Source organism: Micrasema longulum, unplaced genomic scaffold (assembly GCF_059751315.1).
Source record: "Micrasema longulum isolate JH-2025_06_02 unplaced genomic scaffold, ASM5975131v1 h1tg000377l, whole genome shotgun sequence".
Taxonomy (NCBI): Eukaryota; Metazoa; Arthropoda; class Insecta; order Trichoptera; family Brachycentridae; genus Micrasema; species Micrasema longulum.
Window position 1 is genome coordinate 149,049 of NW_028277578.1, and position 25,974 is coordinate 175,022.

Genomic DNA, 25,974 nt, shown 5'->3' on the forward strand with positions numbered 1-25,974 from the left:
TTAATACATAAACAGAACACAAAATAATATCTCCACTAACATTCCCCCTTTTGACCAGTGGTGAATAGGGCAGTGTATTTGTACACTGCACTGTAAACCAATTATGGCGTATTTTGATCATCTGTTACGTAAGAGAAGGTGGTCAGTACTATACTTCAAGTGCCAGCACAGGAACAATGAAATATTCAAGTTAAAACAAACATAGAAATAAATATGTCATATCCACTCTGCTAGGAATCGTACTCACAAATGGTAGAGAAACGCGCTAGCCACTACACAACTAGAACGACTTATCTTCACTCGATTTCATTATTCAGGATTTTTATCTGAGAGCAGTCATTGTGATGAAAACGTTCGTCCAGGGTTTTAGGACTATGTCACACTCAGAACTGTATCATTAATCCACCTGAATATAGACAAAGAAGTGTACTTACTTGATAAATAGTTTAAATGATACACATATATATATTAATCATAAGAAGTAGATTAAAAAGTTAAAAATGAAATTTTCTTTGGCACCAGGCATCCCAGTGAAATAACAAAAAATGTGGAAATAAAAAAAACAAAGGGAATTTGCTTATATTTCAAATCTTGATAAAATCTATCAAACAGGGAAAATCGTTATAGGGGCATGTCAACACTCGCTACTAGACAAAAATTGACAGTGGAATGACATGTCCAAAATGGCGCCGTTATCGTTAGTTCAATTTTTATTATTGAGTTTGTGGCACTCAAAAGTTTAATTTAACTATTAAATGACATTCACTTACAGTGCAACTTCTCATCCAGATTTCCTCGAGACGTCACTGAAAGTGCTCTAATGAACTCTTCAAACTCTATTGACCCATCCTGAAATTTAAACAAAATTTTATTACATCGTAGAGTCTAAAACATTTGAAGGGTACACTGCAAGAACGGGCTCATAAACAAACAAATAATTTTACAGGAGAGCAAAAAGATGATTGTGGGACTCAGGGTTCATGTATGTATTTCATAAAATAGGTTTTCAGTTAATGTCACATATTATATTTTTATAAAAAATCACAGAAAAAACAAACAAAAACCTTTATTGTATATTAAATGAAAACTTATTTTTGAATTGACAAAAAGGAGTGCGCTGCAGCAATTGTCGTATTTAGATGTTTTTTTCCAGCCGTTTATAAGACATCATCATTATTTCCCTTTCCGCACCTAATGGTGCATATGGTAGGACATTGCGTTGGTACACCAATGATTATAAGAAGATCAGTCTTACGCTTCAGGAGTCAGTCCAGGGATCACGAAATATGATAATGTAAAAACACCCTTTTAAATAAATATTTCACGTCAAACGTGCCGGGTATTGAAACCGAGACCTCTTGTGTGGTAGTATACGCACTGACCACTACACCACGAGGCCGATATATATATATTTTTTCTTGGACAGGAAGCCACATTTTGTGAGTTGTCATACTCTTTTTTAATATTGAATCTTACCTTGCGGCTAATAGTCTCAGGTAGAACTTGTTCTTTTTGATCTCAAGGTTCCTTGAAGGATAACATGGGTCCTTAGTTACTTTCCATAAGGTATTATTGCAAAATTCTAATAAAATACTGAATCTCTTGCTTGGTTGTGAACAACGGTGGGAAAAGACAGAATAAAGTGGTTCATTTCAAGTCTATTTATTACAAATCAGTAAAATATAGTTTTACAGACAACGGACATATATGTTTCTTAAGATGTTCAACAATTATTTATGAGGAACTTAATTATAGTAAACAGGATTAATAATAATTGGAGCAGAGATCTCTCCTAGTAAGAATTAAAATTGAAAATAGCCCATTATTAAAAGGATTCGAAATTAACCTACAATGTGATTATTTCTAAGTGTCCTAGAACCGAAAATAATTTGGGCAGCGGTTCCCCGTAATGAGGATAAAGATTTGAATAATCCTGCGTATCCATTAGTTCACTGTAGTATTACATTAGGAGTCACTAATTTTCGAAGTATATTTCCACCAACCTTTATGAAGAGATGCACGCGAGGTACTCACATAATCCTCTGAGAGATTCGAACCATTCTATATTATTTTACTTGAGAAGGAAGTACTAGGAACACCAGCGATTACGAAGGATCCTAGAAATGGCGTCCTGTGTCGATTTGCCATTGAGGAGAAAAACTGCTGAGTCACGCCTCTGCAGGATGAATCAAAGAAAATGTCGACAACTCAGGTTCAAGGGCGAGATTCCGGGGTAACCTGACTCTCCATATAAATGGAGATTTGTTAGTTGTTACGTGGTGTATAAGGCTAAACAGCCGTCATAATGGATTCTAGCTTAAAATGATCATACGTATCCGATCGGAAGCTGGTTTAATTAGAATACAAGTTTTTTTTGGGCACAGCTCAACATGGTGCATAGGGAATTATACCAAAACTCCCATAGTTATTTGCGAGGGAAGACTGGCCTAGCGCGGCGTGGACACTGCTCGCGAACCAGATTGCAACTGGCTGGCTCGCCAGCGGCGAGTCCTACGGCCCTGTATTCAAAAAAACTAGTGTGGTGGGAGGTATCACGTGATCGCCGCGGGTAAAGCGTTTATTTACGCGATTGATTTGTTTTCTATATTCAATTTTACTTTTAAACTATAACGGTTCTGATTATCTTATAGGTATAATTATTTTTGTCGCGGGACGCGACAGAGTTTTAAATATTCCTTGTTATTGTACTCATTCAGGAGTAAAAAATGGCATTAATATCTCGGAAATATGAAAATGAAATTAACCCAACAATGTTTGTGTATGTTAAAATGCTTGCAGACTGGCTGGATTTTCTCCCCTGGGATTCATATTTAAATTTATTTCAACAGAGAGGGAAAACATTTTGGGCAGAATGGTGAATGTTACACAGTGTGTAAAGTGGCCACTTAAACCAGCCAATACCAGGTCATAAGCCTTGTAAATGCCTTGACTTCCATATTCCCTTCTCAAAAAATTGTTCCCTCTCTATTGAAATAAATTTAAAGAGAAATTAACTCGTTATCCCTTTCGCTCCTGGCCGATACGTTTGTGTGGGTACAAACAAAAATTCAAATTGAAGATCAAAAAGAAAGATCCTGGCCACAACGAATGTTCATGTTACTGGCCCCTTAGAACATACCATATATTTTATATGATAGCTCCGGTATCCAAAGTGGAGAGATGGTCCAAAAAAAGGAGAGTAAAGATTTTTTTTTTAAATACCTCAGGGGCTAAAGGGTTATAGTCGTTTAACCTTAATTTAGGAAAAGTCTTGGTAGTATTCACTAGTACTCCAGTCAAGCATGTTCCAAAATAAACTCTATTCTATCTTTATTTAGCCACAAAAATACTTTTCAAATTAGTATTACACTTGTTATATATTTTTTAACGTAGAGACGTTTTCAGTTTTCCTGATACTCTGACAACTTACTGAACACTTTAAAGCCATTCTAAAATAGGTTATTTTGAGTTCCAGTTAGTTTACTTTAGGGAACCTTAAAACGTTTCCACTTCTAGTTTGATACTTCTGCAGTCCTGTTGCACTTGATACCCTTTAACGTGTAACTTAGGAGAAGTCTACTTTTTGATTGGTAAACGGCTGCAAGTGTTTTGAACAAAATTATTTTCTTTACATTTAACAATTCAAGTTAATCATAAGTTTTATTTTTGTATAAACGCTATTTATTTATTTATTTATTTTGACACTTTATATACACATACAATAAATAAACATATAAGGGCGGGCATATTGCCTAAAGGCAATTTCTTCCTACCTACCCAAACCGTTCAGTTTAAGAAAATTATAAATACTTGGATATATTGAATCTTAAATTTTATACAAAGATTACCAAAAAAAATATACATAAAAAAATATAAAAAAAATTACACTATACTATGAAGAGAGGGGAGGGGATGGGAAGGAAAGAAGAAGGATAAATGAACAATTTAAATATTTAGATAGTGACATTTCAAACGTAGGATACAATTAATTAATATTTCAAAAGGGAAATATCACATACTACGAATACCGATAAAAATATATGAAATAGATCAAAAAAATCAATATGGATACTGTGGAGAAATGTTTTCATAAATATTTTTTTCCATTTTTTTTTTTTTTAAATTCGTCTTTAGAAAAACGCGACATATTTGGTCTTCATAATTGAGACGTCAAAATTGAAATGATCAGGAACAAATAAACATAAATCGTGACGTATAATAATCGTGGCAGGGCCAATGGAATGACCGTTTTTGCGAGAATTCAGAATTGAACATTTTAAATAATTTTTTACGCTACTAATAACTAACAATTAATTTTTTTTACTGGACAGTATTTCATATATCTTTATTACGTTAAAAATGAAAAAAAAGTGGTATTTCCCTATTACACTTTCCGTGTTCAATAATACAATGTAATATTTTTTTCTTTTTTTTTGGTTTACACTTTGACAAAGAGTTGAAACATAAGGGTTTCAAAACTAATCGGAGTTATTTATAAAAAAAATAAAATTTTGTTTTATAAAAACAACTTTTTTATTACATATTTTTTCTACCGACCGGTTTCAAAGCTATATAAGCTTCTTTACCAAGGTATACTTAACTAATGAATTCTATCATATTTTATTTTATCCATGTTTACTTAATACTACATACGGAGTTTTTATATCAAGTCTTTTTCTTTTTTTTTTTTGGTAAAAGAAATATTAGCGTTATTATAATTTACCCAAATATTTCAATTTTGGTGATCATTTTCCACGAGTTGTAAACAACTGACTATTAGAAAATGGAAATCAAGTTGGGGTAGAGTGAGGTTCGAACCTCGAATCTCTTATCCGTGAGTCTGCAACACTAGCCACGGAACCACAACCCGATTCGAAAAAGGGTATTTTGAAAAGATGTCTTGAAAGGAGATTTTGAATTAAAAAAAAGTTAAATATATCAAATTTTTAAATGTAATATTTGTTTAAACTAAAACTAAAAATATATAAAAATCATGCACAGTATATATCCGAAAAAATACGGTTTATTCCGTTTTTAAATAAAACTTTTTAAAAACGCCTGGCAGTTTGAAAGGTTAAACTTTTGATGTATACGTACGTTATTTTCATCGAATACTCTGAAAACCAAGGATGCGAACTTGCTGGGATCTCCTTGGGGAAAAAACTGCTTGTAAATTTTGATGAACCCCTGAAAAAATAAAAAAAAGGGTTGAAAATAACAGTAATATCATCAAAACAAAATTTATTATATTTCAAACATTTTATTGCGATATATATTAAATGTTATGTAAATGAATACGAGAGAGTTTACCAGCTTAACCTTTAACATGCTGTGTCAAAAAACTCCCTCGAGTCACAATGTGGTTACCTAAGGTTATCTTTGGTTTACCTTAAGTAAACTGAGTTTTGAAAATGATGGTCTGATTATTGCTGTCTCTTTTTGTATAATTTAAATTATTTGTGTGTCTAATTAGATCACACCGCTTTCTCTTAAATAAGTGTTATATATATTTATCTCAGGGTAGTCCATATTTGGTCATTTTTAGAGATCTTGATAGACAAAATATTTAATTTAAAATTATCTAATATTCCAGAATACGTTATAATTTTTTTCTAATGCGTTGGAGTTTACTTAATAGTAATATTCAATTAGGTGCAATTTGCAACGTTGGTTACATCACCGGAACGGGTTTAGCAATATTCAATTAATAAAAACATTAAATAAATTTTGTTCTCTTTGATGTAGTAAATGTTGACTAAAAGCATTTTCTATCTAATAGTATTTATCGCATACTGACTAATGAAACTTTAAAAATAATTTGATAATTTCTACCTTCAAACAAATATCATTCTAAGCCACACAAATAAAAAGTCTAACTAGGTATTAATTTATGAGTAAAAAAAATATGCTATTGCTCTAGTGAATGTCTATTAAATTTAAATCCTATGTTAAGATATTTTATATTATTTATGAGATATTGGGAAGTTTGCGGTTGATTATTTGTTTATTTGTGAGCTGTGTTAACCTGTAAATGATAAGAAATGAATTCAAGGGTAATTATTTTAACATTTAAACATTTAATCTAATGAAAATCATAGTTTTTACCAAATATTACTAGTAAATCTTCGCTCTGCATGTGCCTTAATTTTTTTTATACGACATAGCCAGTGTATCTAAAATATATATGAATATTATTATTTTTCCCACTGCTACTTCTACCATTACGCAGTTTCCAAGAATTTTGATTCTCAATTCTTAGAAAACAGTTATCGTTTGTAAAAATTCCGAGTATTTCCTAAATTTCTGCCCCCGGGGAGGTTTGGAACTGCTCGGAAACGGAAATCCTTAATTGTTTGGAATTTCTAAACGGAAGTTAACCTTGAATTTAGCCTTAGAATTCATCTTAGGAAGAAGTTTCTGAATGTGACTACAAGGAAATACGGGGTCTCCTCTTCATTTCATGCGTGATATATTGTCCCTGGCCGGAATAATTTTATTCACCTTTAAATTTATTAAAATATTACAACGGAGATGGGGAATGCAATGGTATTTATTTGCGCAACATAGCGGGATTTATATCAGTAATATGCATACCGTGAACTATTTAAGTACAAAAATATATTTCTGATTATGTCCATTTGCTATTATATACACGCGCTGATATCTATATAGTAAGAGAACCTAAGGGATATAAAAGCTTTCTATTTTGTTAAAATGCGTGTTTTTTACTTTCTTAACTTCTCACATAAATCTTTGAAATTGTCACATTTTTATTCACTTATCTGGAAAAGCGTGCCTAAACTTAAGATACTTGTTTTTCGTGGAAATAATTGTAACTAGTGTACTTGTATACATAGCGCTTCACAAGCGAGCGTTTTAGCAAAGCACAGTAAATTATTGATAACAAATCACATGTTTTATTTATTTATTTATTTATTAGTGTATACACGGCACAAATGCCTTTTATAAACATAATTATAAATACAATGAACATACATTATCTGTAATTACTCGTATACCTTTGTCGATAAAATCAAATTTCTAAATTTTAATCACAAAATTGGAATATAAATAACATCATCCGTTGTCTGTTGGTTGTTTGTGTTACCTATCACGTCAAAGATAAATTTATAAAAAATATATTAGATGATAGATGACCGATAGATGTTGGCAAATCTATATCTTTTTCTTTATGATAAAACTCCAATTCCATATACGTATCCAATATTTTTTTCGACTTATCTACATATTTTATTAACATATTACAACAGAGATAAAGAACTTTTTAGAGAAGGGAAAGTAGAAGTCTATACATTCACAGGGCTTATGACCTGTCGTTGGATGGTTTAAGTGGCCATTTTACACATTGTGTAACATTTACCATTCTGCTTATATTTTAACATCTATATTCCTTCGATTCTCCTATCTGTTGACGTTAATGAAGTTAAAGAGCTGAAACCTTTATTGTTGCGGGTGAGATTCATATGATTGAAATATTATACTATATACAAGGGGGTCCAGTCCTTGTCAACAAAAATTTGGACAAACTCAAAACATTATTGGGTCATTGGGTCTATCATAAACTCTGAATTCGGGCGAAGAAATTTCAGGTATCTGGGCCCCAAAATATTCAATATGTTACCCAAAAATTGCAAAACCATAACCCGGATTCAATTTAATACATTTGTCGAAAATTGGTTACTTGGTTTAGGTCAAAAAAAATCGGAAAATTTATTCAAAAAAATTCTTAAATAATAAATGGTATAAATTATTATTGTATAACTTTATAGTAAATTAACTTGTAGGTTGTAATGTTATTGTTTATTTTGCATACAAATGTCTGCCTTAAAACAGGTTGTACCTAGTTAGGCAGACTAGACATGATCTAGAGAAATCTATTACCTAAGTGTATATGTAGTAGATAAAGTAATTGTTATTTTTGTTAATAAATCTTGATAATTATTTTTATTATTGTACATATATTATATCAATAGATTTGTTACGGTTTTATCTATCTGTGAACTGTGGAGCCAATTTTCCACGCACTTTTGCTTCCTATACGCACTGACACACTTCTAGTCGAACAATACGGAGAGGTTTCAGCAAAATGTTTTTACGAGGTTTTCCCAGGGACTGAATTACAATATACTTAAAACCCGGACAATTTTTGCTCAGAGACACCTCTCCTTTAGCACACCGAGAGTGTATAATATTTTGGAAGAACGTATTAAGCTTTCGAGGACAAAATCTATTTTCAAAAAAGAGTTTCAGGACTGGATCTTCCTTAGGGAGATGGATTAGAGTGAGAAACTCCTTGATGGGTTTTCAAATATTTTAGTTAGTTTATTTCAACAATGCTTTGAGTATGTCCAAATTCATTTATTTATTATTTATTTACTTATTTGAAAGACTTCTGCAGTCCATTCTAACGATGATAAATACAATATCTTATAATAAATCCACGCACTAATAAAATAAAATACAACGAAATAAAATTAAAGCTTGGACAAAAAAAATAAAAATTACTACCTCAAGACAAGATCCGGTCTATCGTAGTGATTTTTTAAATCTATAAAGACTTACACCAAAAAAGTCCAGATATTATCTTGAGTTTAAAATATGAAAGATAAATGCTTGTAGACAGGCTGAATTTCCTCCCTAAGGATTTAGATCTAAATTTGTTGCATCAGAGAAAAAACACATTTGGCATTTACAGAGCTCATTGGCTAGTTTAAGTGGCCACTTTACACACTGTAACATTCACCATTCTGACTATGTTTCATTCAGTGTGTATCAGTTAAATTTTAAATAAAATGCTTTTTTTTTAGAATACGGTTTTGAAATTTAAATACTTTTGAAAAATACAATTTTTAACATTTAATGATTTAAATTTTAACAAAAAGGGTTTTTTACTTTTTACCAAGCCCTTTCTTGTACCATTTTTAATATAATTAAAAGTTTTACACAATTATTTTTTTATACTTAGGCACCCACACACACGCATCGTTTCCCTCATTCATTCACGCATACACACATTAACATACACGTGAATACAAACGTCACAGACATACAATTACGTAAACCCTTTTCTTATATATTATGTGTCATTAGATTTACAGTGGATTTTTAAATTGGCTCTAGTATTGTTAATATTTTTCTACTTATTTTGTTTGTGTAATAGCTGTTAAAATCCAGAATAAAATAAAATAAATAAATAAACATCCACATTTCCGCAACTCTATCATCTGTTGACTTTTGTAAAGTTAAAGAGCTGAAACTTTTATCGTGTGGGTGAGATTCAACCGGCTGAACGAATTCACATACTAGGCAACGCATGAAAACAATTTTCCAATTTTTATACATCTCCTTAAACCCGTTAGTTTGATCAACAATGCTTTGAGTATGTCCAAATCTATAAATGATATGTATGTTAATAAAGTGTTATGCATATATTCGTCCCAACTCAACACAGGACTTTGGTTCCATGGAGTTGGGATTTGTGTCTCAACAAATGTTACATAAATATATTAAGAAAAAAAAAATATAGAACATAATTTAATATGAAATAAAGAAAACTTATGTTCACCCTACCTGTTCGGTGAGAAGACCGTTTGGGCAGTCCTTTAAGAAACCTTTATGCCTGAAAAAAATACAAATATTACTCAGTATTAAATATTTTATTAACTTAGAGAAAAAACTTTTCTAAAAAGAAGTTTAGATTTAAAAACTTTAGATTACCCTTTAAACAAATCGTACAATATTTACTTTCAAAGTTGAAGAAGAAAAATAAAGTTGAAAATAAATCACATTGTTAATTTTTGTCAATGTTATAAGTAAATATTAAAACAAACACTGGTACAATCGATTTTTAAAAATTTTAATGAATGTTTTAAAATGCAATTTCGTTTCAATTTATTTTTTACTCTTAAACAGTTTATACTCTGTCCTATATGTATGTTACATATTATATATTATGAAGGTGGTAGAAAACTTTTGTAACCTTACAGGCGAAAAGTAACATGTCAAAAAAATTGAAAATCATACTCAAAGCCAGTAGGTAGGGTGCATAAATAATATAATAATAAAACGCTATGTAATCTAAGGTAAATAAATAGATAAGACTACCAACGAGCAGAAAAAGTGTGTCTTGAAACTCACTGTATGTACAAATGTACATGCGTTCGTTTACAATAAGTTACCAGGGGTGCTATTCTGAATCTTCTCGAGGGGGTAGGGACGATTTATAGTCTGGATTTTTGTTTGCAAGTGACTACACTTTGCTTCATATACGGCCCAACTGATAATTAAACATCAATTTTCGTAAAATAAATACGAACAAGTGAAACCAAACATGATGATTTTCAATTAGAACATTATTGTGACTTTAAGTAGTACCCAAAACACTAACTCAGGTTGAATTTACTGAACCGTTTTCTTTTTTTTTTCATTTTATCAACAGTTTTCTAATCTCGCACTATGAAATATCAATAACGAAACTGTTTATTTTACGTAAAAAGACGTATCACTTATTAATGTTGTATATATTTATTAATTGCTAAATAATGTTTTAAAATTTATTGTAAAATATAATCATCAAATAATTATTGTTGTATCTGAATATTTTTAGCTCTTATTATGTAAATAGAAATAAGTTCTTATAATTTATGTTTATATCTAGAATAGTAAACCCATGTCAAATATGTTTTCATTATATATATTTTTGTTGTAAAATATGTATTATCAAGGTTTTGGGAGTTTTTCTTAATAATGCATATTATTATTGCGATTTTTGTTTTATTTTTTAAGATCTATTATGTTCCATGTATTTTAAAAATGTATAAATGTCAAAAATAAAATATAAAAAATAAGGAATAATTTGTTTTTTTTTTATTTATAGATGACAACCATGAAGTTTCGCATAAATAAATTGTCTATGTTTTTATGAATGTATGTATGTGTATGCGCATGGGTGTATGTACGTATGTGTGTATGTGTATATATGTGTATATTTATATAGATGTGTGTATGTCTGTATGTATATGAATCAAAATGTGTATCCGAATAAGTTTATAATTTGTTTGTCTGTGCTCTATATTAATTTGTTAACTATTATAATATATTAAAATGTAATTGCTTAGCTTGGAACGGAGTATGTACCCTTGTTAGCTGGGCAAAGTGAACATGGAATTGTATTTTGATAAAGAGTGTGAATAAATAAATAAATAAAATAAAAATAAGATTTATCTGTTTTTCTGTCTTGTCTGTAATATTGTTTTGCTCCCATTTAACATATGTAAGCACTGTTAGTTTCTGGCTAGTATTACCAAGAAAATAAAAAGCCATGAAAAAGGAAAAAAAAAAATAGACGTTTGATCATCAGTGTGGCCATATATGAAGCAAAAGACAGCTTTCAAAAAATAAAAATCACACGTTTTATACAATAGAAATCTTTTCTGTCCCCGCTAGAAGCTTCAGAATGGCACACTTGGGTAAAAATTAGGAAGCCTTTAAGTATTTAAAATCCAATAAAAAAATCTCAATAATTTTTTATATTAAGACGGATAAAATGTTTACATAATTAAACATTAGTATATTACACTTACTGGCTTTTTAGCATCATACAAACCTGTATCTTGGTCAAGACATTTCACTCACTACATCTACATGCAAATATCAATATAAACCGCACCTTTCACCATCGCCACAGGAACCATTGTATTTTAAAAATTTATTTTGTAATATTCAGTTTTGATGATGCGACAACCATCGGTTTTAAACGTATTTAATAAAGTGAGTATCCTGATGAAGAGAAATGTATCTTTTTGAAACTAGTGAACATTTAAAAGTCGGTATGTTTTTATATCCTAATATTAACAGATGAGTTAAAATGATTGATGACGAAGTCAATGCTTTATATTTTAAGCCGACAGGTATGTCATTTATAAATCAAATATGACATAATAAAATACATTAAAGACCAATTAAAGGCTTTCTAATAATTACTACATTTAAAATTGTCAAACACACACACCAACTAGCTAATCACTGGCCTCAATAGGGAAATATCACATACTACAAATACAGATAAAAATACATGAAATAGATTTAGAATAATTTATCGTATTTTCAAAATCAATATGGATATTGGGGAGAAATGTTTTTATAAATAAAAAAGAAAAAAAGTTAAAAAAAATACTTCTCTCGAAAAACGCGACATGTTTGGCTTTGATAGTTGTGACTTTAAAAATTGTGATAATTTTCTAAACAAATTTGAATGGTCAGGAACAAATAAGCATAAATCGTGACGTATTAGAGGCGTGGCCAATGGAATCAGAATTTTTGCGGGAATTCAAAATTATAAATTTGATGTATTTTTAATGCTCCTAATAATTAGCAAAAAATTTTTTTTACTGGACTGTATTTTATGGACCTTTATTATTTTTTGAATGTAAAAAAAAAAATTTTTTCCCTATTATAATGCTTTTTTAAAATTTCTACTTAGATATCCGTCCTTATTTCCCGTCCCAAAATCTTTTATTAAATAAAGACTAGAAACATATTAAAAAATATTATTAGATCTTTAAATAGAGCAAGTTAATTATAAAGTTTAGGAAATTACGTTATTTTACTTGAGAAAGAAATTTTCCATTTGCAATGAAACCTGATTGAAGAATATATCTTGGACAAAATTGTCATTTATTTGAAAAGCAAAATGAAACGAATTTCATCCAATTTCCAAGATGAGATATAAGATTATATCTTCTGGTTTGAAAAAAAGTAGTGAATAGTAAGAAACAGATAACCAATTACGTAATTTCAACTTTGGCTAATAAATTATAAATGGATGCAAAACTTACCATTGCCGGATTTCTTTTTCAGTAACTGAAACAATAAAATAACAAGTATTAAAATACAATTTACTTCTTAAGTAAAATAAAAAAAAAACTTGAGAGAACGCACAGAAGTTGATCGATGAGTATGAAGCCCAGGCCTTTAACTTACAAATAAATATAGCAATTATGTTTTATTATATTATTTGTGCAGGAGTCCTCTGGAATTCAGTTCTTAGCACCTGCTATTATATTAAGTACATGTAGAAACGAAATCACGAATTTCCTGTTTGTAAACAATTAATTATTAAAACATTCAGTTTACTATTAACCAACGCCGATACGAGCAAATGTAAAATCGCCGAGAAACACGAAATTAGAATACGACCTCAAAATCTCACCAGAAAGTAAAATAAAAACTGGACAATGTATAAGGGATAATATCCTCCGTTGATTGTAATAATGTATTTATTGATCTAGTTAAAATATGCCGTTAATACAGTGAGTAACATGAATTTAACATGTAGTTTAGTGCTCAGTGATTTCAACATTAAACTTCTACGCAGTTGTTCTCTCCGGTATTCTATTATTTCATCATATGTATAATAAATACACATTAACCCTTAACACTGTTTCTTTTCCTTTACTGTTCCTTCCCTCCTTCACCGTTACTTTCAACTGAATAGGAGCTCCCACGCATTAACTTCCTACATTTGTATAAGTAAGACATTCGTCACAATAGATCTTCAAAGATCGCAGTGAAGTCAGGAGTCTATATGCCATTGACCTCCATTTTAAAGAATAAAATATTCGTATTGGTACGTGTTATGATATTTAGGCTTCAAATTTACTTGGATGATTAATATCTTTGCAAAATAGGCGATACTTTTACGTAAAATTTTATGTTTGCTCAACTTTGTACTAACAGTATTAATGTTATGTAATAAATAATAATGACAGTATAAGACGGTTTTTCAAGGATGACTTCTCCTTGGCTCTTTATTGGATTTTCTATTTTCTCACTTCATTTAAAGTTTTAATGAGCCGGTTCTCTTCTGACATTTACATAGCTAAGTCAGCACACTGAAAAAGGTATTGGCATTTCGGAAAACGTCCAGGTTTCGGAAAACTTAACCAAGTCAATACAAAGTTGTTGTCACATTAAGATGTCAATTTTTTTTTGTTATTTGATTTTTAAAAGAAATGTCTGAGTATTTCGATTTTAGAAAATATTTTAATTTTGGAGTCATTTTCCACTAGTCGTTGAAAGCTGTGCAAGAAAACGGATCTAGTTGTGGTAGAGCGGGGATCGAACCTTGGACGTTTGATGCCGAGTCCGTGACACTACTACGGGACTATACTACCGGACTACATAGAAAAAGTGAAAGTTTGGTCGCACGCATTAATTGATTAATTCATTGAATGAAATTATTTCATTTATTGGATCACTTTTTACTTTCCTTTCTTCCTTGTACTTATCCTTATTTCTACTTAATATTTTTTTAAGTTTCGTTCTATTTTTCATATCGTTTAAACCGTTATTTTGCTGCTTTATTGATTACTTTACATACATACTATATGTAATTTATTATAACAATTATATTTCTGTACTATATATTCTATTAATTTCAATGATATTATTATTTTATACACTTGTTTATGTTTGTTACTTTATAGGTATGATTTGTATTCTATTATTTTTATTAGTTTTTAATGTAATTCCTTTTATTTGGATTGTTTTTTTTTTTAACAATTGTAATTGTATTATTATTATTATCAAAATATTTCTCGTTATTTCATGTATTTACATTGTTTTTTCTTTTTAATTTTTAAACTACATTATATAATTTATTTTAATTTACTTTATATTTTATGGTTGTTTATTATTATAGCTTAACACGGGCACAGCCTAAAAAGCCATATGTTGGTGAATATGAAAATGAAATTATATTATTCAATACAAATGTAATTTGAAATTTATAAATAAATGTTATATTTTATTTACGTATAATTCTGGTCTGACTAGATAATAAATAAAACTCCGGTTGTGAAAAATAAACTCTCAATGTGGGAATTTATCTTAAATTGAAGTCGATTCTCAGTAGTCTCATGTGGCAAATAATTTGTTTTCCGTAAGCTTTGTAATATTTAGATCGCTAGTTGTGGTTCTAGACCACGAAATTGACTTTGATTTCCTAAACTAAATCCTAGATGTCTGTTTTCTCAGAACAACGGTAAAATGCTTACTATTTTTCCTCAATAAAATTAACAGTCATTATAAATATTAACATAATACTCTCATAAATCTTCTATGGATTTGGATTTATTTTGATTAAAAATATTTTTTATTAAAAAACTTATTTAAATATTTCTACTCGGCGAAAAGAACAAGATCGTGGTCTTCTTTCTCTGTTTCCTTCGGTACATCTTGCGATCATTTCAATCGAGATACCAATCTTGGTTCATTGTCTGCTAGAGGTTATTAACATAATAGTGGTTTCAACTCTTTAATTTACAGAGTGGTGACTGATTTTTGATAAGTTTTTATTTTTACACTACAACAGGTCTGATAGTTCAGTTACAGCGGGGACTTACAGCATGGAACGCCCAGGGGTGAGAAAATTCACATTTAATTTTTACGTCAATTTATACTATACATATGATTCAGCTTATAAACACAGTTTCTTAGGACCAAACCATGAAAATTCAGAGAATAATTTTTATGATGTAATTTTAAAAATATCCTAGTGATTTTTTTGGGAAAATTTTATTTTAAACAATAGATTACATACGTATTTGACGTGAGGGGGAGGGATTTATAAAATAAATGCTCATCTGAGACATCAAGGATGGTCTCTTTTTTCAAATTACAATTGATTTATTTTTATACATAAAAAAATTAACAAAGAAAAAAATATTAGGTTTTTTTCAAAAAGCTTCTTACGAGGAATGTTCTTCTGAAGTTTCGCGATCTGGCCGATTGATATTGAATTTATTGTACTACAATTATTTTATGCCTGAAAAACGCAATAACCAATACACCACGAGGCCGTCTAATCTCCAGTGGATTTCCTTTTGTAGGATTTTAGCTGAGAGTAGCCACTGAATAAATTTGAATAGGTACAAAAGAATATAATACGCATCAATTTTACCGTGCCGTGTAGATTTAGACAGTCAAAAGCTTGTTTACATTGTACATATTGTTTTAAAAATCTGCGTGAATGTTTTGTGTGTTAACCTTTTTATTTTTTAATATTTTTTTATTTATTTATTTTAACCATGTTTCACATTTATAAAAAAAAAATATTTTTTTTTAAATAGAACCGGATGCCTATAGTGCCCGAGGTACCGGATTCGATTCCCTGACAGGGCCGATATGAAAAATGTAGGTATTTAAAATAGTAAGTTTCATTGTGATATTTTACAGTCCCTCTAAAATATCACAATGAAACTTACGCGTAAGACTTTTCATCTTGCCTTCATGTATCAAATAATCAAGAAGCACCGCAAGTGGAGTACCTAAAATGCAGTACATATTTGTTTTAATTATTTTTTGTTTGAGTAAGAATAAGTTAATAAAAAAGAAAACTAGCGATATGCACTCATTAACTTAAATCTAAATCTTGTATATTGTTAGTTACAGTGTAATAAAATAAGCAACTGTTAATTTATTTGTGATCCACTGTACTCGATTTAGAGTACACAGTGGGATCATTTTGCATTTTTTAGTAAAACCTTTATCCTATTTAATATGGCTATATTTCAGATTGTTATAAAATCTAAAAAAATACAATGCAGCCCAAAAATACGCAAATTAGGCTACAGTGATACCCAATTCTAGTTTTAGTGTACAAACACTTTGTGTCTCAAAGTGTTCAAAAAAAAAATTACAGCCTTCCAAAAAAGGGTGATCTACTTTTGGCGCCCTGACCCTACTCTTATTCTTTATATGCATTGTATGTAAAAACTGCTCTTTTCTCAAATAAATAAATAAATAACAAATAAATAAAAAAAACATTTTCGGTAATAACCAGCTAATTTTTATCTTAACCCAACTGTACAACATCACAACTCATTGCTGCATCCATCCGTAGGCCTTGAACGTAGACCCAGAGTATATCTATTCATCTTTATTACATCGTACAGCAGAAAATCCAGAAAAAATCAGTTTAATTAATATCAACATGAATGGAGTTGCATTTGAAGGTAACAAACATCAAGAGTCTTATTTCAACAAGCAGAATATTGTGGGAGTGTGCGTGGGTTTCGCTCGCGTTCTTTTTCCCAAGGGACAAAAGAATCGCACCCTAAAAAGTCCCGGTCTGAAAAGAGAATTCGCTACTTAGGAGAATTATTCATTTTCATGTACAAATAAAGAAACGTCGTAACTTGGTTCGGTAATCGATACCCTGGTCCAGATGGCAAACGCTCGAAGGACCTTGGAACTCCGCGTCTTTTTCAGAAAGAATTTCACAAACTTTTGCTCAAAATGCCGTAGGTATGTTTACAACCCAACGTCTCTTCGAAAATTTCAGATCAGATTTCAATCTATCCCAGTGGATTAAGCTAATATTTGTTTGATAGTTTTTGTAATCAAGGAAGTGATATTAAAGAAGTGAAATATTTGTAACCCTATAAAGGAAGACCGAATAAAGTTTTACCCCATGTATCGAAAGTTATCTGAAATATTCTCAGTAATGTCTGTACCAATCTAAAACTTTAAAAATAATCAGATTTATTTTAGATCATCAGCATCGTTATCAAACACCTATATCATCAGTTTTATGCTTCAGGGCCCCGATTACAATGGGAAGTTAACAGTTATCTTAAATTTTATCTACAAAGTAAAATTAAGTTTTCTGTGTAAAAAATAGAGTGTGCAAATATTTTTTTCTAAACATGTTCAAATGCATGTTACCGATGAAGATATAAAAATTTTTGTACAAATTTACACAATTTTGTACATTAATTTTGATTTTACTTCATGACAGTCAAAATAACCCTGTTACTAACTTTCAATTGTAATCGGGGCCCTAAAACAAATTTAAGGGCTGTGAAACATTGCAGCATTTAATCATTTTTATAATAAATATTTAACGTTGACCCTGCCAGGAATTGAACCTAAGACCTCAAGCAAGATAGGCAAATGCGCCAACCAGAGGCCGATGTATCACCATTTAATTTCGTTTTCCAGGATTTTTACCTGAAAGTAGCCATTGAGCCAAAAACACCCGTCCTATTTTACTTTTAAAAAAGGCAACAGGTATAAGAGTTGAGGAAATGTGGGTGTTAAAACAATGGCATAGTGGTGAATATTACAATGTGTAAAGTGGCCACTTAAGTCAGCCAATGACAGATCACAAACCCTGTAAATACCTAGGCTTCCATATTCCGCTCTCAAAAGGGTTTTCCCCTTTCTTTTGTAACAAATTTGAACTAAGTTATATCTTGTGCTAATAAGCAACGTGATAACAATTTTTCACCATGGTTGTTTATCGTATTCGCAATCACATTGGAACATCCGTGAACACCTTATATTAAATACCAAAATATTTACGTTTCGCGACGTATAATCCTGCTGCGCAATCACATATAAGATTATTTATCATGCTATTTATTGTATTTAGCTGGCGGTTGGAAAGCCAAATGTCAAGAAAGGCAGTCGTCACAGTAATGGTAATTTAATTTTCACTTTTTTGTATTGGATACTCCAACTATTTTACAAATGCAATAAATTGTATTATTTTTTAAAGTAAATGCTGATTTTTCGGAAAATAAACTGTATTTATTAACGAGGAAAACAAAAAACAAACCGACACGAGCGTTGACTTAGATATTACACACGCGTTGACTTATTATTATTTATTATTATTATTATTTTATATAATTCCAGTAAAATGGCTATATAGTGCAGAGCCAATTCTACCATATAAACATGAACATAATTAAAAATATAAACAAAAATATAACAAAAACATAAATATAACAATAAACATAAATATAAACATAAAATAAAATTTTATATTTGCAGCTGGTCTTAGCAAATCGCGCCATCGCTCGAACAACGGTGAATGGATCCACCCTGCAGTGGCTTGGAGAATTTCGTTATTAGAGTTTTTCAGGCGTTCCCATAGACTCCAGGCTCGAGGCACTGCAGTACCTAGGCAATCAGAATAATTGTCTGTATGATTTGTTATACGTGACCCTTAATTTATCCCATGCTCCTTGCTTATAGTTGTTCCATAGTTCCGCTGTATACATGGACGTCAAATACGAAATAAATATGATTTTCCCATGACTGCGGTAACTAAGGCATGTTCATTATTGTTTATTGTGATCGCTTAAACACTTAGCACGTTTTTAAGCACGTCGATAATTATTTGTGATTGCGTCGCTGGTAGGTGAATGACTGTAAATATCAGGAAGGATAACATTACGAATGAAAAGAAAAATAAATTATAAATAAAACATACATTTAAAAATATGACTTTAGGCGATTTGAAGGTATGCATGATGTATGTAATATTATGCTTATATCTACGTGTTTTTTTACACAATAATACAATCTCTTTTCCTTTTTCTTTGTATTAAATATGAATTGACAATTTCAACTAAGAGCAAGTTAACATGATTATTCAAATTTTTCTCACAACACAATATTGTTTCTATCAACGTTTCTTTAAAAAATGTCTCAGATTTCGTTTTGCAATTCAAATGAAAAAAACTTAATGACTCGTAATTGAATCATATTATGCAGATACCATCCAATCCACAATTTGCGAAATTTGTATATTTTTAATGAAATGTATCTATTTTAGAAAGTAGCACAAAAAAAATGGAATAACTAGTTATACCTTAACTGACAAATAATATATTAGGGTATGAAGTATTAGAAGCAAACTTAGAAATGGCATTTTTAAAAAAAGCCTCTATTTTGAGGCTTGTTAGCAGGTGGGATAGAGGAGATATCGAAGAAGGTAATGAAAAATATACCACAACACCCAGACCTATTGAGAATAAAATCTTTCTTGGATTTTTTCTTGCATCTGGCGGGAATCAAACCAGCGACGCCAGTGTCACAGTTGGCCGTCTAACCAACTGCGCCCGTCAAGACGGAGTGGAGTTACTGAGATATTTGCGAAAAAACTTTGAAAAAAGAATTATAAGATTTCTAATTGTAATATGCTTCACTAGCTCAATGAAAAATGCTAAGTTTGAGGCGTCAAGTAGTATAATTGAGATGTGTTTTTGCAAGATTTCAAGACGGTTTTGAATTACGCTATTATTTAGGTAGGTATGTTTTTTTTATAGTTTATTTTGTCAACAATAACTGATTTTCCGTTTTTGGTGGGGATTTTTAAGTTTGCTTTTAATACTTAATACATACAAAAATAATTTCAAAACAAAACATTGTTATAAAATCCAGACGCTTTCCGATGATATTCTATTACCTATATATGCTTATTTTAATTATTTTTAAATCATTACCATCCCGCAAGAAGATGCGATAAATCTAGCATCTCTAATTTCTTTAGGCATCTCTCTAGTCCTTTATGATTCAGATTGTTTTGAGTTGCCTGGATTTTTTTATTAAGGAGTCTGAAATTTTTACCTCTCCTCGTAGTATAGCGATAAATTTCGTTATTACGCTGAACATCACTAAACATGAATGTAGTATAAAAACGAGCAATAACTTTTTAAAAATTTAAATTTGAACACTATAGTATTCAAAATTACTTTTTACTTCAGTAAACCGAAAGGATTTTCTGTACCGTCAACGTATGTTACAATGATTTTTAGTGCTCAAAAACAGAATAATAGAATAATAATTAAATGCGGCAAAACCGGTGCCTTAAATCTTTTTCAGAAATTTTTTTCTATGAAAAAAAAATATGCTTGAAACATCCATGTGGGTTGACTTGTTTAGCATTTTTTACTCAAATTATTTTCACGCTTAAAAACAATACAAAAAATCTGGCCACAATAAAACAATTTTTTTGATATTAATAATACAAATAACACGGTGTTCATATTTCGTGCGTATTACAACAATAAAACAGAAACAAAAATAAAAAGAAATCAAAGTATTCGAACAGAGATAAATATATTTTTATTTTTTTAAAGGAACAACCCGCTAAGTCTCAATTTAGAGGCTTGTCAGCAGGTGAATAGATGGGATATGAAAGGAAGTTATAAAAAATACACCACAGCACCCAGACCAATTGAGAAAAATTATTTCTTGCTTCACAGTTAGCCGTCTAACCAACTGAGCCACGGCGCCTGTCTACAGTTTACTGTCTACTCTGTGTAGATGGAGAACACTTTCGCAAAAGGAATATAGAAGTTGAGGCATTTACAGGACTTAAGACCTGCTATGGGCTTGTTTAAGCGGCCACTTTACACACTGTGTAAAATTCACCATTTTGCCTATGTTAACACCTAAAAAATTAGGAAACCGTTTTCAAGTCTTGCCTAATATGTGAAATAATTCGATCAGATGAATCTAGTCACAGCAATAAAGTTTCTGTTTGACTTCACTAAAGTCAACAGATGGAAGAATTGAAAAAAAAGGATTTTTAAACATTGGCGAAATGGTGAATGTTACACAGCGTAAAGTGGCCAATTAAACCAGCCAATAACAGGTCATAAGCCGGGTAAATGCCATTAATTTTCCCTTCCCTAAAATTTGTTAAACTTAATGACTCCCAAGGGGATGAAATCCAGTATTTTGTCTACAAACCTTTGAACAAACACAAAATATTGTATTAAAAAAAACATCTAAAATACAATGCATTTATTTATTCTTATTTGTGTGAACAAGAACTCAAATAATAAATACTAGGTGCTATAACGTTTAGTACATAGGTACTTATTATTCTATATATATATATTTTTAAAGTGCTGAAACCATGCTACCAATGAAATCCTAAAACTGTGACCTTATAGAGAAAATATTCCAAACATTGAATATTACACACGTAAGCAATGCTTCTTTATCTTTATAGTAATTTTTAAAAGACTTTAAATTTTTTAAGGTGATGCAATTTATTTTGACTTCCGAAAACATTAAAATGCAATAGGGAAATATTACATTTTGCGAAATTTTATGAAAGTATGTGAAATAGGTTTATAAAAAATAATTGTATATTCAAAATTAATAAAGATATTGTGGAGAAACGTTTTCATACCTAATTTAAAAAATAAAATTGTTTTAACATATGTCTACACAAAAACGCGACATGTTTGGCCTTGACAATTTTGACGTCAAGATACTTGACGATGTTCTATTCGCATTAAAACGGTAACACACAAAGTTCAAAATTTAACCAAAATGTGATGTATTGAGAGCGTGACCAATGCAATGAACCGTTTTCGCGGGAATTTGAAATTATAAATTAAAGAATAATTTTTATGCTACTAATAAGCACATTTTTTATTAACTAGACATTATTTCAAAGACCTGTATTTTTATTATTTTTAAAAAGAGGATGTTTTTCTTATATCTCAGCCTGACAATTTGTGGGATGGAAGGTTTTTGTATAAAATGGTCCAACTTTAATAGGGATTAATATCAACTGGAGTATTTTTAAACGCAATCAGTGTCTTCTCATTTCAAAAATATGCTGACGGTTTTGACGGTTATGAGTGCTGGAACAATTCCATTGACGTGGCCAAAGGTCACTCAGCCATGATAAAATATAGATGTTTATCGCTTAAGTGTCTGAAAGAAAATGGTATTTATATGTGTTTTTCAATGTAATCTAAAATAATTGGTTTCGGGTATGTCCGAATTTTTTAAGAAAATTTTCGATTTCCCCTCCCAGGGAGTTATTTACACTTAAAAGACTGTGCTTAAAAATCACCTTCGAAACGGTGCTCTTACGTCGTTGTTCATTACGAAAACGACAACATACAGGTATTTAAAACAAAAATGTAACATGTACAGTAAAACTTCAATTATCCGAATTAATAAGTGTCAGGTTTTATTACTTTTCAAATAATACACCGAATTGGAATCGCATTAAAATCTTATTGAAACATGTCCACCAAAGTTAATTACATATTTCAATTTAAATTAAAAACTCCATTATTTTTTATTTTCTGATAACGATCTGGATATTTGGCAATCCGGGTGATTAGAGTCCGGATAAACGGAGGTTTACTATATTTTACATATTGTTTAATAATTCGTAATTAATTACATAATTTACAAAAATATTAGTATAATTTAGGTCGGTTATAGTGAAATATGACAATTATTTAAAAAAAAAAAAGACATATGCATGTCAAATATATAATTCTATATGGGCTATGTGATATTAAAGCCACGCAAAAGCTTATATTACAACAGAAGGAATTATGAAAGTCTAGGCATTTACAGGGCTTAATGAGGAAGTTCAGTGTTTTTTATTTATTTATTTTAGTTGCGGTCGATGGTTTTTAAGTTCGAAGGAAATTATTGGTTCCAACTTATAACATAACGGAAAGTACTAGAACTTAGCTTGAATTAAAATAATATTATTTGTATATTTATCAGATTCCGAATATTTCAAGCAAACATATCGAGTTAGACTAATTTGAAAGTAATTAAAAATTTCCATTTGTCTATAAGTCTTATTTATCGATTTATTTATTTAGCGTATGGCAGGAAAAAAATAAATACGAAAAATAAAAATGGAATAAAAGTCCAGATCTAGGACAGTCAGATATTCTATCGATTCAGGAATCGCAGTCAGGAAGTCCGCTGGATCACCGCAGCGTCAAGCTGGGCAATCCGCATGGATATGTTTGATAGTTTGCCTTTCGGCATCGAAGACACAAACCGGCGAGGGTGCCTTCCTCCATTTGTGCATCAAGTCCGCACATCTCTCGGTGCCGATAAAAATGTGTATAGAAATTAAAATAATGAAATCACAATTAAGTATAGGACTTACTGATGTTTATGTTGCAGACCCGGCGGTTAAGCCTGGTTGCGTACTGCAAACCAGATTGTTTATAAAATAATTCAATATGACATTAACAAAAGCAACAAATTTATATGCAAAGCCGTTTAATTTAAAAAAAAAGTATACATGTAATGATTTTAATAAGTGCTAATAAAAATTATATCTATTATTTGTGTGAGAAATTTCAAGTAAAAAGATACGTGCTAAATTATGTTGTTACTTTCAATATTTTTTATTTATTAATAACTTGATGACTCCAGTTGCTGCTGCAATCAAATTGGCGATACTAAGCATATAAATAGGTTGATCATAGATACATCATTGATTATAATTGACTTTGGCATTATTCATTTCTAGAACAAATCGGCCAGTTGACATTTCAATCGTTATGAGAATACCCAATACTGAATGAATTATAAACTTTTATATGAGTCATGTGTTGAATTAATGGATTATATAGCTACATAATGTAATATGTCACGAAATTACGTAGTCTGAGTTGATTTCAGAGATGAGAGTTATTGTATCACACAGGATCACAGAAAAAATAGCAAATTTAATTTACATTATATTATGTACCTACTATTTAGGTACAAATAAATGATATTTTTTTATAGCTTACCTATAAATAAAATCACCGTTCGCTACTGGTAAATAAATACCCGTTCTGAGGTAAACAGCATTTCTTTCAAAGTATGAAATACAGCATATTTGATGTAATGAATTCTGTTTGTAGTATTCCTTAATAATATGTTTGCTTCCACTTTCTATTATGTTGCATCCCAACTCAACATAGGGCCTTTGGCCTCATAGAGTTAGATGTACGTTATTATTTATTTTAAAATATGTAACTTTACTTGATTAAATAAATTAATAAAAATAAAATATCTCGTAAGAAAAAAGAAATCTATTTTTAGTATCGTAAGCGAAGGGCGCATAGTAAGATGTCGGGCCGCAGCACCATAGCTTGTATTTGACCGAAAATGGATATAGAAAGTCTGTTTTCTTCAACCTAGAATCTGTGGCGCCAATGTCGCCAACCGCCTCCCTCAGCTCAAGAGGGAGGAAGGGAGAATATCGCAGAAAACAGGGAAAGAGGCAAAACGAATCTTCCCATTTTCAGCCTAAAATGGCTTGTGAGAACTTAGTCACATTTGATCTGACGTCCGTTACCGGATTTTCATCAAAACAGATATTTATGATCTTATATTTATGTATATATTTTTTATTTTATTCAGATAACAAATATAAGAATGCAATATTACTACTAAATACATTTTTTACATGAATTAAATACATATATTTACATTGACGTTTTTCTTTACATAAAAGAAAAAACAATTATTGTGTACATAATGGGGAGTGACGACTTACGATAGTTATTTTATTTTATTTTTAATTATTACAAAAATAACATATAAAATACAAAAAAATACTGTTAAGGGTGTTTTTTAATCAGTTCTACACAAAGAAGAATTATAAATGTAACTTTTCACTTCTTTCTTAAATATATTGTATTCCTGACTGCACTTTTGATTTTCTTTGTTCATTTCATCAAAGAAAAATATTTATCTGTAAGTATAATGATGTGCTGAAGTTGTTTTTAATTTGGGAATTAGAATATTACCACCTGTTCTAGGTCGCGTACTTGCGTTTTGTGAAAGTGATTCTAGGCGGGTAAAGAATACATTGGCCCTATTCTGCAACTAACTGGTTTCGTAAATTCATTGGTATCGTATGAGAGGGAACGAGAGCAAAATACGACTTTGATTCCGTTAGACTGAGATGGATATACGACGATCGAACGAACTTATGAAAATAAATTGTGACAGAATGAGCCTGCAGTTCTGAGTATAAAAAAAATAAACAGAATCCTGGACGAACGTTTTCGACTCGATGGCTACTCCCAGGTTAAATCTTTCCCAAAAAGAAAAACCGAGTGGAGACAAGTCCCTCATTGCGTAGTGATTGGCGCATTTGCCTACCATCCGGGGTTTAATTTCTGTCAGGGTTGACGTAAAATATTGGTTTTAAAAGTGGTTTTACTTAGTCAAATTTAATGTTCCCAGTCTGGCAAATAAAACATAAGACTCTCCTTATTTCCTTGTCATCCATGTAAACAATGTGATTGAGGTATACTGTAATTGGAGTGCCAATGCAGTACTCTATGCATCACTGGGTGCTTATAGGGAAATTAA

At 30.5% G+C, this 25,974-nt stretch overlaps 1 protein-coding gene across 1 annotated transcript in view; it reads right to left on the minus strand.

The window, feature by feature from the left end:
- Positions 1–25,974, minus strand: part of LOC148282092 (frequenin-2) — a 374,474-nt gene that overhangs the window by 6,905 nt on the left and 341,595 nt on the right. Inside the window, exons 3-6 of the mRNA XM_088225644.1 lie at positions 12,858–12,882; positions 9,592–9,640; positions 5,098–5,187; positions 771–849 (exon numbers count right to left, since the gene is read on the minus strand). Of these exons, the coding sequence (XP_088081770.1) occupies positions 771–849; positions 5,098–5,187; positions 9,592–9,640; positions 12,858–12,882 (243 nt within the window). The remainder of the gene's footprint in view (positions 1–770; positions 850–5,097; positions 5,188–9,591; positions 9,641–12,857; positions 12,883–25,974) is intronic.